The sequence below is a fragment of the Euprymna scolopes genome, chromosome 17 (assembly GCF_053919585.1).
Source record: "Euprymna scolopes isolate OS-2025 chromosome 17, ASM5391958v1, whole genome shotgun sequence".
Lineage (NCBI taxonomy): Eukaryota > Metazoa > Mollusca > Cephalopoda > Sepiida > Sepiolidae > Euprymna > Euprymna scolopes.
In genome coordinates, this window is record NC_136498.1 from 68131594 (window position 1) to 68147443 (window position 15850).

General features: G+C 41.1%; 1 protein-coding gene across 1 annotated transcript in view; it reads left to right on the forward strand.

The window, feature by feature from the left end:
- The window catches only part of LOC145296770 (tRNA selenocysteine 1-associated protein 1-like), a 42933-nt gene extending 39156 nt beyond the window's left edge, over window positions 1-3777 (forward strand). Inside the window, exons 9-10 of the mRNA XM_080142824.1 lie at window positions 36-94; window positions 3399-3777. Coding sequence (XP_079998950.1) covers window positions 36-94; window positions 3399-3491 — 152 coding nt within the window. The 3' untranslated portion in view covers window positions 3492-3777. The remainder of the gene's footprint in view (window positions 1-35; window positions 95-3398) is intronic.
- Window positions 3778-15850: the final 12073 nt, after the last annotated feature.

Here is a 15850-nt window from a genome sequence, read left to right on the forward strand (position 1 = left end):
TATATATATATATTTGTGTATTCTTTTTTCTTTAGATCCTGCCCTTGAGATAGACGTAGATAAAGTGAATATGGAGTTTATTGGACAAAGTGAAGTAAGTAAATATATATTTATATTCTTATGACCCAGATGCTTCAGTAGATTTGTAATAGCAATGCACATGGAGGATAAACTGCTTTGAATAATCACAAATTTCAAGGGGCTTCTGCTAAAATAGTCATATTTTACAAACTAAAGTACTTAAAGTCTTCAAAATACCAGCGTTTTGTTTGGAAATTAATATACTTTCAAATGAATTAAGAAATAATAATGTACATTATATATTTTTTAGAGTTTCAAGCAAATAAAGTGATAAAAATGTTAACATCAAAAAATGGCATTTTCGGTAAGATTTTGTAACGCTCCCCCCCCCCCTCCTCTTCCCCCTGATTTCTAAATGCTCATACCGCATTTGTATTAAGAATTTTTTCATGAGATTTGGAAACTAGCCAGAAGAGATGTCACTTCTAATACTTTTGGGTGTCCGAAATACATTTAAGCACTCGTTTTTCTGTTGTGTTAAAAAAAAGATTTTAACATGACGAGTATGGAAAAAAAATTTTTTTTAATTTTTCTTCGGACACCCACTGTTAAATAAAATAATCTTTTTACTGTTTTAATCTGTTAAATTGTATGTAGTTTTCTCTTGTGGTAAATAGCAGTTTAAAAACATGATACCCGAAAAAAAAATCGTTTTGATTTTGAGTGTAGACTGTAGTATTAGTAATAGCATCATAAGCAGCAGCAATAGCGCAGCCGCTGTAAACAGACGTTTTGTTTTTTTTGTTGTTAACTTTTATTCAAGTTCGAATTTTTTTTTAATTGAAAATCTGATTATAAAAAAATGTTCTTACATGTTTAGTTAGAGCTATTTTTTTATCAACCATATAAATATTTTAAAAATTTGATCACTGGTCAAATTTTTTAAATATTGTGTTTTTTGCCTTGAACAAATGAAAATGTGACTGAATGATTTTTTGGGTTCACGTGTACGAGTGGTACAACCCCTCTCTATGTTTTTTTTTAATTTTCGTCTTTTTTACAATGTTTTCAATGGATTATTATCGAATGGAAACTAATGTGCCTGATTATTAAAAAAAAATTACAAAATCGATATTTAAATATTTGTAAGAGGTGCTCAGTTAATAAAATAACAAGTAAAGCATGCATGGTCTCCCATGGGTGCACAATAAATGAGGCATAAAAAAATGACTAAGTTCAGCATTGCCGACCCCCCCGCCCCCATTTAGCCCCAAAAGTCCTCAGGGGATGTCATATCCTAGTGAAAATGAACAAACGGTGCAGTTTTAGGCCTTTACATATGTAAATTTGAGTTCTGCAACATGCAAAAAAAGAAATGACTAAATCCATCATTTAACCCCCCCTCCCATCATTTAGCCCTAAAAGTCCCCAAGGTCTTAACATATTTAAATTTGAGTTCAGCACCATGCAAAACTGCTAAATAGACATACCATATTTGTCCAAAATTTTCTGTGTAAAATAGTCCGAAAAATGGAGTGCTTTTATTAGCCATAAAAGAGCCCCTGGGGCACACCCAAGAGTTATCGTGAAGGAAAGACAAACAAAATTATATAGAAATCAGTTAGTTACAACTTTTCAGAAAGACAATCAAAACAAATCGAAGACATCAATTTTTTTTAATAAGCACAAAAGTGTCAATTTTAGCCATTTTAACCCGAAAGACACCTCTGTTACTTTTTTACTCATATCATGTTTAATGTTTGTGCAAAATTTCAAAAAATTCCAAGGTATAGTTATTGAGAAAAGTATGGACGGATGAACGGACAAGGGTGAATTTACAGGTCCACTCTCCTTTTGTCGGGGGACCAAAAGTGGTAGAAAAAGACATGAAATGTAATTAAAAATCAAAATAAAATTTATTCAAAATTAGTGAACAATTTGTCAGCTTTAGCAAAAATTTGCTTTTTTTTTTAAAAATATTTAAATAGGTAGGACAAAAAATGCTTGATACTTTTCCAAACATTGCATTTTCTGTTAGAGAGACGTCACTTGTTTTAAATAACATTTGTTTTTGTCTGTTTACTGTAATTCTTGTAAAGTTTCGCAATGGGTGTCAAATGCCCTCTTAACAAAAAAACAAAAAAACTCCCTTAATCCTACGTCTAACTCTAGGTACGAGTGGTGAGTCTCCTAAAACCTTTAGCCCTAACAATAACACTAAGTCCGAGTGGCAGAGCTCCTCCCTAAGCTACATATAAACGTAAAAAAAAAGATCTTTCCTTAAAGAAAAATGCACATGATTTATCTTCCATAAAAAATTAAATTGAGCAACTGTCCTAAAATGCTAGAATGGTCTCGAAATAGTGAATTATTTTAAATTAAATTCATGTGAAACCAACCCCCACTCTAAATTCTAAAATTGTTTTTGTTTTGTTTTGTCTTCAAGATGTTCACACATAAATTCTCTTAGCCCTATCATTAACCCAAAGTCAGAGTGGCAATAAAACATAATAAAACAGCCTATCATTTTCAACTAGGTTGGCTTTATAATTTACTCCTAATGACACCAATATCTATATATATCTTCCAGCAAAATGGACAGAGGGATAGCTGGGTTTCTATGATTCTCAGACGGATGGGTTTTGTGGTTCTAAGATAATGAACTGTTTGTTTGGTTGGAAGAGATGTTTGTCCATTTTTGCAAGTTTGCTGTTTGGTGGAGAAACTGGATATCAGTATAAAACTTGTTTGTTTAAAACTTAGATCACGATTTTGTTTGTCAAGAAAATCCCATTGTTACAGCAAAACTTCACGTTTTTTTCTCTCTTAATTAACGCGATGTTTGTTGTTTGTTACTCTTGGCCTTCGTGACAAGATCAAAGTGTAGTATCTGTTCTTCAGATGCTGCACTTCTATTTCTTGTTCACTTTCGGTGGAGGAGAAATCCTTCACGACTGAGACAATTTTTATTTTTGTACCTTTTCTCCACGTTAAAAAACGACCCTGGTGTCTAACTCTGTCCCGTGAGGAGGCATAGTAAATAGGTACTCTTTTGTTCATGACATGATCCCCCCCCCCTTCCTTGTAAGTACGAGAAAAAGAATTCTGTATAATTTTGTAGCTTACTGTGTCTTGAGTAATTAAATTTATTTTTTTTTTAATCACAAAAATCCAATGCTGTGTGTGAGTGTGAGTAAGTAAGTAAGGGCTATAGATGCATGTTACAAATGGCAGACCTGCAATGTGAAAATTATGGGAAGCATTTATGCCAGAACAAATAAAACGCATACCTTAAGAATAAAGGAAGGCACATTAAGTATTTATATTGTAAATCTATTTTATATTATATAAAATGCTTTTTTTTTTTTTCTTTTCAGGAAGTGTTTGAGGCTATTGAAGATTCTCGATGGCAGCCAGTCACTAATGTGATGACAACATTGGCACAAGCAGCTGCAATGATCGCAGTTTGAGAGTAACTCTGGTATTGGCACAGATTTTATATTTTCTCCTGCCTCTGAATTAAAGACCAGGATCATCAATATGTAAAAACAAAAAGAAAAAAAATCTGGCCTTTCTCAGACATTTGTTGTAAAATTAGCAGCATTCATTTTTTGTCGCTTTTGATTCATGGAATCCGATCATTCAAGAGAAATTATTTTTTTACTATTTTCTTTTTTCCATTTTTTTTTTTTTAAATAATTTAAATTTTCTATTGTATATATATATATATATTAAATATGGATTCTTTGGAACTTCTTTGGTGATTTTTTTTTTTTTTTTTTTTGCTGTTTGTTCAAAAGTTAACCTAATCAAAAAAACAAAAATACAGAAAAATCAATCTTATGATGAAGTGAGGATAGTGTGGCTCATCCTGCCATCTTTAAAATTCATCACTGGTTACCTTTCAAGAAATAGAGATCAAAAATCAGTTTTGTAATGACTACGATTAATAGTAAATTGCTAAAAATTGTAAAAGAGAAAGAAAATGATTTTCTATATAAACAAAAAAAACTACTTGATCAATTTACGTGATTTTTAAAATATGACATTTTCATTCCATGACAGGTATGTACATCACAAATATTTTTCTGTATTTTTGTTGGTTTTTGTTGTATTTTTGTTGTTTTTTTGTTGTTTTTTTATTAGGTTGAATTCTGAACATTTTTTTTAAAAACATAAATATGCAACCCTTTGATACGTAGAATCTGTTTATTTTTCTAATCTCCATCATATACAAATGCATTAAGTCTTACTTTCCTCGTAATCGTTATTTACATCTGATGAGAATTGGGTATTTGTGGGTATGAGCAATTATATGGTGGGAGTAATTGCTAAAAGGTTTTGGTGCAGCTACACTAATAGCAAAATCCTAAATTTTTAATATTGAATTTCAAGGCAAACGAATGGTCTCTACTTAATTGTTATGTTACAGTAATGAATATATCCAAAAATCATGAAAAATGATAAGGTAGAAAAACATTTAAAGAAAATACTTTTTGACAAAAATTCACGAAAATAAAATATTTGGCTAAAAAGCGCCAGAGTTCCAAGGGGAGATAAATAGCGTGTAACCATTGACAATTTTTTAATAAATTGTTCATTAACAATCATAAATATGAGTTATTTGTCTTCTTTTTAGAATAACTGAGTTACTTCCCTTGTTATTATATCATTTGTTCTCAAAACAATATGGTGAGGGTTTTTATGATAAAGATAAAAAATTCATGTTTTTTTTTTAAAAATTATATGGTAATATTTAAGTACTTCTGACACACATTGCTTTTAGTTGAAATTGACACAAAAAATCAGTAGATACCATTGTTTTTTTGTAAATTGATTTTTACATTTTCTGAATTTCGTTATTATAGTGCAGTTGCACCAAGTTTTCTGTTTATATGAGTCAGCATGTTAATTTATTTCAGCTTATTACTGCTATTGGTTTATTAGTAATAGACTAAAAATTATCAATAAAGTACAAAACTTAATACATTTCAAACAATTTGCGAGTCAAAAGATGCTTTAAAAACTGCTAGGATGTGTGATAATTCTCAGGTGTTCTTGGTACTTTGCTTTACATCCAAACTGTGATGACCCGATCTCCTCTCCAAGGGAAGATAACTCTTCCGTTTATAGAGTGTAACTCCAACTTGCATATTATTTCTGGCTAAAGGCTTGTTTTTTTTACTATTTGCTGGTAATAAAACAATGTTTATGAAGGGTCAAAGAGGATGGAAAAACAAAGAAAAAAGAAAGGAGTGTACTAACTAAGCCTCCACTGGAAGGATATATATAGTAACAATAACTTTACTTGGCCTAACGAGGGGGCATACAGCCTAGACCTCCCCAAAACAAAAGGGCAAAAGCTCCCAAGGACAATAAAGAGGACAATGCTCCCCAGGAGGCCGACTCCCCAAAAAGGGAGGTATTTCCTGGAAGAAGTATAGAGCAGGGAGAGTCGGTCCCAAAGGAAAGCGGAAAGGGAAATGCCCCTCAAAATAGCAACCCTTCCGCAAAGGAACAGCAAAAACAGTCCAACCTCACCAAAGATCCAACACCAACAAGAAGGTCGGCATGGGGGAAGACTGTAGAGAAGTAACTGTCCCCTCAAGAGTATAGAGACTTGTACTTGACCAAGTACAGACAATACATAGAGGGGGCAGAAATTAAACCAGTGCCAGGCGCTTGGGAGGCAATCGAAGACAGAGTCCTCTCCTTCATCATCTCGGATATGCCGGAAAACCGCCTCCTAGGGATGAAAAAGGAAGACATGGCGGGGCTCCTACACAAGCTAAACATCCCGGTATTATACCTGTACCAGAGGAGCTACGCCATGTGGGACATCCTCCTACCCACCAAGGAAGATGCGGAGAGACTCTCCCTACAGGAAATTAAGTATGGGAGAATAAAACTAAAGCCCGAATACCAGGGCAGGACAAGGACTCGGGTGCAGGTATTCAATGTACCTATGCAAATATCAGCAGAAATCCTGGGATCCTTCTCCACACAGTTCGGCGAGGTGGAAAAAATAACCCCAGTGCGGTCGAAAACCGGCATGCACTTGGGCAGCTACACTGTGGCCATGAGGCTAAAGAAAGAAGGCTTCCAGGCGATACCAGCACAGCTGACATTTAAGGAGGCAACTATGACAGTAGTGGTGGAGGGGCGTCGTCCGCACTGCTGGTTCTGCCAAAAACAGGGTCACATGGCCAAGAGCTGCCCTCAAAGGTCAACTCCTACTCAAGTGACACTAAAGGCGGTCCCAACCTCTGAGACAGCACCAGTGTCCAAACAGGCTGTCACAATTCCTGCAACCGGAGCACCAACCCCAGCACCGAGGAAACCCAAAACTACGCAAGAGGCCAAGGGGGAGGAATGGATCACGGTAATGAGGCGGAAACGGAAGCCCACAATCCCATCTGCCACCCTCCCACCACCAACCCAACAACCGAGGCAGCAACAACAACAGCAGCCTCCACAACAGCCGCAGCAACAGCCATGGCAGCAGACACAGCAGCAGCAGCCAAACCAGCCGTTTAACCAGCCGCAGCAACAACATCAGCTGCCGCGGCCAATTCCACAACCAATGCCACGAACACAGCGGCAACAACAAAAACAGCAGCAGCCAAAGCAGCAGCAGCAACAGCCAGAACAGGAGCAGCAGCAACAAAAACGACTGCAGCAACCAGAACAGCAACAGCATCAACCAGAGAAACAGCAATTAGAGGAACAGCAACAACCAACGGTCCCCACACCAATTGAGACGGGGACCAAGCGAAGAAAACACTGCTCTTCTGAGGATGAATCTGCTTGCGAGAGGGAGAGGAACTCAACCTCACCACTCCCCGGTTCATTCAAAAAAATAAAAAAGAAAAGCAAAAAAAGGAAAGGGGAAGAAAAGGCAGCCCCCACTCCCTGTGAGCATACACCACCTCTAACAACAACACAACCCACTTCCACCCCCATACCACATACTGCACCAACACTAGACACCGCACTTACACCAATATCAGACACCGCACCAACACCAGACACTGCACCAACACCAGACACTGCACCAACACCAGACACTGCACCAACACCAGACACCGCACCAACACCAGACACCGCACCAACACCAGACACTACACCAACACCAACACCAGACACCACACCAACACCAGACACCGCACAAACACCAGACACCGCACAAACACCAGACACCGCACCAACACCAGACACCACACAGACACTCGTCCCCACACCAATGCAAATTGAGCCGCCATCCCAGAAAGAAAAGAATGAACCCGGGAGGGGGAGAGACCCTTCAGATTCTCCCACTTACGGACTCACTCCAACAGGTACTCTCGCTCTCGAAACAAGATAGGAACTTTGTTTTGTAGACCCCCTGTCTGTGGCAATGGGCTTACCACACTGGCAGAAAAAAAATTTAAAACCTCTGCTGGACTGCCAACAGATAGGGGGAAAAGACGTTAATGTCCCCTCTAATTTCCCGGACGCCCCACGGCTAACAACTTTCGTCAGGCTTCCTGAGGCCTGCAAAACCAACGTGTGGACAATGCTAGAGGCCGCTGAAGGGGCTGGTCCGGGAATTGAACTAATTAGGAAAAATGACCCTTCCCTTGAGGAACTTGCAAAACAATGCAAGGGAAGAGTCCCAGTGTTGGTCCATCTGTCACTCTATAGGGCCCTTAAATTGACTTACCCTTTGGATGTCGGCGGCATTGTGAGAGAAGGTCAGGACATGAAAAACCTGACCACCTTGAGCATTGCACACAATGTCGGTGTCCTTTCCCCGACTGACTTCGGAGCTGAGTGTAACACACTTTTAGGTAGGTACCATGGCTTTGAATTTGGCTAGTCTGAATGCGAGGGGCTTGAGATCATCGGGCCGGGCGGCTCGCCTCCGGCACGACCTCTTATCTCTGGGAGTGGATGTTGTGATTCAGGAGACGCATTTCGTTTCCTCTGTGGACTGTCAGGTGCTGGCCCGAGACTTTGAGGTTTTCTCAGCATATGGCAGCCCGCGGGGGAAGGGAGTATCCTTGCTAGTTAAACGTACTGTTTCCGCGACGGTCGACGTTGTCCATAGGGATGCGGAGGGCAGGCTGGTCGTGACAGATGTTGCCGTAAAAGATTCTGTGTTTCGGGTGATTGCGGTTCATGCGCCCAGCACCGCTCGTGAGAGGGTCTCATTCTTCAGTCAGCTTGACGCGTTTGTAGATTGTCAGAAGCGGGTAGTGCTAATGGGGGATTGGAATGCCATCTTAGACCCCGACATAGATAAGGTAGGAGGCGGAGCTAGAGGGTCGGAGAGGTGCGAGTCCAGCCTGGCTGATCTGATGGCTAGATGCAGACTGGTCGACAGGTTTCGGGTCGAGCATCCAGGGCGGGAAATGTGGACGTGGACCAATAGCGTTTCCTCCTATCCAAATACCTATTTGGACAGGATGTTAGTTAGGAGAGGCGAAGTAGACTTCCTATCCTGTCCCACATTCACTTGGCTAGGCCAGACGGACCATAAATTAGTTATGGCCTGGCTGAAGCTAGGAAATAGGCTTAAGTTAGCGGGGTACTGGAAGTTAAACACCTCCCTTCTGGAGATACAAGACTTCCAAGATCAGTTAAAAGAATTGATTAAAAAGGCACTAGTGGGGGCGGTTACCGGGAGTAAGTGGTGGTTAGGTCTGAAAGCCAAGATCAGAAGCTTCTCCGTCAAGTATGCCCAGCGCCTCGCACTAGATAAGGCCAAGACGAAGAAGCAGCTAGAGCAGAAACTAGCCCAGGCTACGGGGGAGGGTGATAGGGTTAGTCAGGAACTAGCTAAGCAGGACCTTCTACGTGAGACTAGCGAGCGTTACGAAGGCCAAGTAGTTAGAGCTAGGCTTAGAAAGATAGGCAACAAAGCAGTCAATTCTGATGCAGACGTGCGCCTTGAGGTTTCTAGGCGTGCCTCGGACAAATACATTGCGAAAGTCAAACATCCGGATGGACGCACCCTGGGATCGACTCGGGAGATCTGCGAGGGGTTTCGAGAACATTTCGAGGAGCGTTTTACGCAGCAGCCCGATCTTCCGGTCCTTGAGTTTAGCGACTATTTGACCGACTCTCCCCGCCTCGAGGCGGCTAGTTGCGAGGGCCGGGTGACGGAGCGGGAGGTCTTTATTGCGCTGAAGCAGGTCAGCTGTGACAAATCGCCAGGACTTGATGGTCTGCCATGCGAACTGTACTTGAGGCTGTCGCCCATGTTTCTGCCTCTTCTGACGGATATGTTCAACCATTGGTTTGCTCAGGGATCCATCCCAGGGCAGGTGACCAAGGGAGTGATCACATTGCTGAAGAAAGGTGACGGGCATGGAGGGGAAGAGTTAGACGACTACAGGCCCATAACTCTGCTAAACACAGAGTTGTAAGATTTTGGCCAAGGTCCTGTCGAATCGGCTGCAGGTTGTTTGGTTGAACCGGAACAGAACTACGCTGTGAAGGGGAGATCGATTCAGAACAACTTGCACCTGATCCGCACGATCCTAGAGGGGGGAATAGATGACGACACGGAAGCCGCGCTGATCAACTTAGATCAGTCCAAAGGTTTCGATAGGGTCGACCATCGTTTCCTGGCATCTGTCTTAGAGGCCGCCGGTTTTAAACCGGACTTTTGCAAGTGGATCTCCGTAATGTATCGACAGCCCATGGCTGTCGTGCAAGTCAACGGAAAGCGCTCGAAGCCCTTTGTTATCTCTCGGTCGGTTCGTCAGGGTTGTCCGCTGTCGCCCCTGCTTTATGTCCTGGCTTTGGAGCCTCTTCTCCGCAAGCTGAGACATGGGGAGGCAAATTCGGCCCTGCGCGGAATGGCTCTGCCTGGAGGCTCAGCTGCCAAGGTATCCGCGTTCGCCGATGATGTCACGGTCTTTGTGTCGGGCTTCAGAGACATTGAGGTCGTGTCGGAGGCACTCACACAGTACGAAAGAATCACGGGGGCCAAGATAAACCGCAACAAGCCGGTAGGACTGCGGTTGGGCGCATGGAGTGGCAATGCAAACCTCCCGGCGCCCTTCAGCTGGACAGATGGCCCGGTCCAGATCCTCGGCGCGTGGTTCGGACCGGGTCTCCAGCTTGACAAGAATTGGTTGGAGGTACGGTCAAAGGTGGAGGCTGCAGTCAATTCGTGGCTTCCTAGGAAACTTTCCTTAAAGGGTAGAGTCGAGGCGTGCGCCACTTACGTTTTTCCTCTCATCCTTTACCGACTGGCCGTACTTCCCCTGCCTGCACAACACCTAAAAGCTCTTGTCGAACTCTTGTCCTCGCTCCTTTGGGACAGAGGAAGACACTGGGTGAGCAGACAGGTCTGTATTCAACGTCCGTGTGAGGGAGGCTTGGGAATGCCGGACTTGAAGTGTCATCGAGATGCTGAGAGGCTGGCCTTCCTGAGCCACAATATGCAGGATGACCAACCGTGGCACCCCGTGGTTAGTGCCGCCTTCCCCGACCTCGTTCTCGACCCTTCCATCGAGAGCCGTCGCAGGCCGCGGGGAGAATCTGCCTACATGAAAGAGTGCCGAGCCGCGCTAAAACGACTACCAAGGTCCAGTGACCTTGTGACTGCTACCCGTAGGGAACTCCACAGGGATCTAGTGAAGGGGGCCGCCGACGACCCGCTATGCGCGCATTTGGGGTGGCAGCAGAGTGAGATCCGCTCCGCGTGGAGCTGGGCGCAAGGTTCGAGTCATCTGAACAATTCGGAGTTCTCTCTGACCTGGCGATTGGCCCAAAATGCACTTCCACTCAACAACATACAATGCAGTTCCGGGTTTTTGGAGTCGCCTGATTGTCCCCGTTGTGGGACAACGGCCGTAGAAACTACGGATCACGCTTTCTTCGATTGCCGCGAACTCCGCCAGTACTGGTCGTATGTCAGCGGAGTGACGGCTCGCATCGATCCTGAGCATCCTTGCCCAATTACTGTATCCAATATTGTGGACAACGTGAGGCCGCCGTGGGACCGGGAAAGACAAATGGTCTACATTACGATCCTGGCCATGGCGAGAATGGTGATTTGGACGTCGCGTCTGCAAGGTTGCCGGGGGGTGTTGTCTTTTTCTGATCAAGATCTGATCGCTTTCTTTAAACACCAACTACGGGTGAAGATCAGATGTGATAGAAGAAGGCTGCATCGCGCGGCATTTGACAGAAGATGGATACATGTGGCAAGTCTGTGTGTACGAAGAGGAGCCAAATTTGAATACGTGTTCCCCGCCTAGGTGTGGAACGCGCAGTTCTGTAAAGTAAAAGTAAACAAGTAGCCTCTCAGCTAGCTGAGTGTGTGTTCCATCCCTCCCTGATTAGGAAGCCTCCAAGATCCCCATCCCCTCTTACCTGCAATTTTTGTTTTCACCCCTTCCTCTAAATTTTACCCATCTTGGAGAAAAAGAAATACAAACTAACCTCCATCCCTTACCCACAAAAATTTCTTTTCTCCATTCACCCCCATCTAGAGGGCATCCCCACCTAGAGACTAACCCGCAGAAGCGAGGTTCCTTTTACAAACCTAGTGGAACGGGCAGTCTATCAACTAGACGGGGTTGGGAGGGTCCTACTAATCACCTTTTGTTTTTTCTTCCCCCGCCCTCGACACAAATGAATTATTGTACCATTTTATTGTTATCTTTTTTGTTTTTACACGTCAATAAAAAATGTTTTAAAAATTGGGAGTTAAGTAGGACGTCTCCCAATATGAAAGGGTGAATGCGGTATTATGGTGAAAGAAGATACTAGCTGGGAGAAACTTTTGACTTTGTTTAGTTCTGGAGTGACAAGGATGACCAACGACCCCCAAAATCCCCCCTTTTGAGTTGGCCATGTGCCTAAGTTTTTTGTTCATCGTTGATTTTGACTGTATTTTTTAAAAAAGATTTAATATCTCAAAGTGTAGTATCTGTTCTTCAGATGCTGCACTTCAATTTCTTGTTCTCTGTCAGTGGAGGAGAAATCCTTCACGACTGAGACAATTTTTATTTTTGTTCCTTTTCTCCACGTTAAAAAACGACCCTGGTGTCTAACTCTGTCCCGTGGGGAGGCATTGTAAATAGGAACAATAACATTAGGGAGGCTTATTGCCACTCAAATTCCCATCTGCTGGAATTGATGCAATTTGGTAATATTCTGTTGGTGCTATTATAGCATCATTCATGATTATTGTTGTTGGCATTCGTTTCCCCAATATTTTTCTATGAAGAATATTTTCTAGATGGATATTGGATACTTATGGGAGGGACCAATGCAAAGGTTTCCAACATTCATAAGTGAAAGTGCTTTTGTGGAATGACCTGGACTCGAACTTGGCACACCTAGATTGTCAGTCTGCGTCGTTAACCACTGAGCCACAGTCATCTCCCTGTTGGAATTGTTATTGAACATCCTGGTGTAGTTTTCTTAATTGGATATGTGGGACCTAGTGATATCACGAAGATCAGACACTAACTTCCACTTCTCACACTTAGTCAATGCATTCACCCCCCCCCCTTTTTGAATCAACTTTAACAGTTGATTTAAAAAGGGGGGGGTGAATGCATTGACTAAGTGTGAGAAGTGGAAGTTAGTGTCTGATCTTCGTGATATCACTAGGTCCCACAGGTTTTCATTCAATGAGAGGATTCATTTATTCATGATGAATTCAACAGTTTCTTTCCTAAACCTGCTTTTTTCAGCATTCAATGCGTACCACTAGGTTAAGTTTGGCAGGCTAGTATTTCAGGTCCAGATGATGGCTGCTGCAGAGACGACCAAAGATCATTCGATTTCCTGCAGTAGATTGTGATTGGGTGGGCAGTTCAGCTTTTTTCTTATATCACCATAATCTCTCCAGGTACATTAGTGTTCGATGGGACCTTCCCTTGTCAACTGTCTGATTGCCTGCTTCAATGTTGCTAGTGTTGGCTGCACTTTTCCCTATCCATAGAATGATCCTTTTGTGGTCTTGAGTTTAAACTTGACCATGTGCTTAAAGAGCCAATCTGATTTATCAACACAATGTCTTGTAAGTTTAATCCCCAGTTAAACTTTAAAAATGTTAAGTCAACATTGCTAGAGATATGTAATGCAGAACCTACCTAGTGGATTAGATGAGGTAAAAATTTCTAAACCATTACCTCTCAACCATAACAATAGACAAGAATCATTATTAACTTTAGGTTTGTATCCCCTCGATGTTCATACTCCTAACTAATCTGACAAGCAGCAAAATCCCACCCCTCATTGTCGATGTCTGACTGCCTTCTACTCTAATCGTTTTTAACTTAGACTGTAGATTTTGAAATTCCCTCCCTATTTCTTGCTTCCCTGACTATACTAACCTAAAAAAAATCTAAATATAATGTGAACAGAAATCTTGCTGCTCAACTCCCCACAGTCTGCCACTAGAGACAATTTAAAATTGTAGCTCCTTACATTCCAAGTTATAATATGCCTTGTTTGGAGTGAAAAAATAGTATTATATATGTTTTAATTTAAAAGAGAAATATGCCCTCGATCTTAAAGAGGAAGACATTTTTATAAGTTATTGAACCCAAAACTGCCTCAAACTAAGACCCACATGATATCTGCTCAATAACCAATGCTAATCCTAACATTGTGTGCCATGGATTCCTTCTCTTTCGTCTTCTCTTCTGGCCATGTCATTTCCCCCACCACACACAAATACTGGCAGCCGCTGATGGTGGTACATATAGATTCACAAGTATAAAAATACAAAACACAAACTCCAATACATTCTGCAATGTCAGTTGTGCTCTGGTTATGCATGTGATATCATCACAGGAAACTACCCTCCACGTGTGAACGTCAATATCTTAGTTTTTCTGCCGAGTTCATCAGTTCATCTCAATCTCCCAAAGCTTTTGTGACGACACAATTTGGCTTCCACAGTAAAAAATCACAATTGTCCTCAATTGTTGCAAACTCCGAATTGTCTGTAAACTATTCCCAACCATTGTAAAACTTATTGCAAATCCTAAAACTGACTCTAAATATATCTCGGGTCCTTCTGTTCACAACACCCTAACAATTCCATTCAGCTTCCTTTGTCTACTCTGGTGAACAACATCCTCTCCACTGTGCTGCTGATAAACCCATTTCCCCTTTCTTCTGTCATAGTTTTTTTTCATCTTTCTCCTTTACATTCCAACAATTAGATGTGTGGGAGGGGGGAACATTGATAGTGTCACAAATCATCCAAGTTTGAATTTTGCCAAGATGTAAGTCAACTGGATATTAAGAGTCTGCAGATTCAGCTGAGTGTTAGGTGTCTTATGATGGGAGATTAGTTATCTTGACTATTTTGCAATACCAAGTTCCGTTTTCATGATTGCAAAAGGACTCAACATAATGGTATGCTTTTGTGAGACCATGTGTTTCCTCTCTACAACAATCGCCGATCCCCAAGGCAGTGGTTTCCTTCATTTTCTTTTCCGATTCTGTTGTGTAATCATCTTTCACATTTGGAATAAAAAAAAAAAAAAATGAAACAATGCAAGAGAAACAAAAAATAAAACACTCCTACACATTCTATCAGTTGAACTCTGGGTGCATATGTGTCACCATCACGAGAAACGATCTTTTAAATGCTAATATCCATATCTTAATCGTCTGTAATCTCCCCATCAGCTCTGAGCCATAACCTGCCTTCAACTACTGCAAACTAAAGACTCACCAGTAGTCACAAACTCAAGACTTAACGTAAACCGTTATAAAATTTAATCCTACTCAGAAAACTGTCCGTAAGCTAACTAAATATATCGAGATCTATTGTCCAGTCTTTTGTCCGAGTTGTCGCCACACCTTGATTAACAGTCCTATTTTCGAATACCTTTGTGTGCCTTGGTAAAGCCGCTCCTCCATTGTCTTTCTACTAACTTTACTTCCTATACTTTTGTTCTGCTGATTAACTCATTTCTTCGTTTTTGTTTTGAAGAAAAACTTTCCTTGCACTTTCAAGAAAGGAAGGATAGTATCACATATTGATAGTAACAAAAAGATTGGAGAGGTTTAGCACCACCCAATTCCTAGCGACAATCACTGGTAACAGCCAATAAGAAATCAAGAGTATGCAACTGTTGCAACAACACTAAACCATCGGCAATGGCTATTCAAAGAGGTGGAGAGTACTTGTTGAATTTTATAACAATAATAAATAAAAAATAAACGCTGAAATGACATGTTTCAAACCTTATCTTGCTTTATTATATAAACAATTATTGTTATAATTATGAGAGCACTGATAATGGCTGGAATGGTTGCATTTTTGAAAAACTGAAGAAAAAAAAAAAAAAAAAACATAAAATAGAGTTCCAGGACTTTTTGTCGTTATAAAATCAATATTGTAGTTATCACCATTTTCATTGTTTTCTTTCCAATGATGATCGAAACAGTTCATAAAATATTGTACAGAAATGAAGACATGCTGATCAGATTACAAAAGTAGTTTCAGTCTTCTTTCTTCATTGCAAACACTAAATTTGGAAATGTCAAAAATTTTGTTTTATTTTCTTGTTCCCAATAAAACGAAAAATCACTAATGCAAAAATCAAGAGCATGTTTTCACTTGGGGTGATGATCAATGGTTGGGAGAAGGGCTCAAAACTCCACATTACGTGGCTTGAAAACATTATCTTAGAATGCAGAAAAATGTAACATTGTTTTGGAAGTATAAAATCTAGAAAGAGGATGAACAGACGAGAGAATAAACAAACAGAGAGAGAGAATGAACAAAAAATGAGAGAAAATGAACAAAAAATGAGAGAGAGAGAGAGAATGAACAAAAAATGAGAGAGAGAGAGAG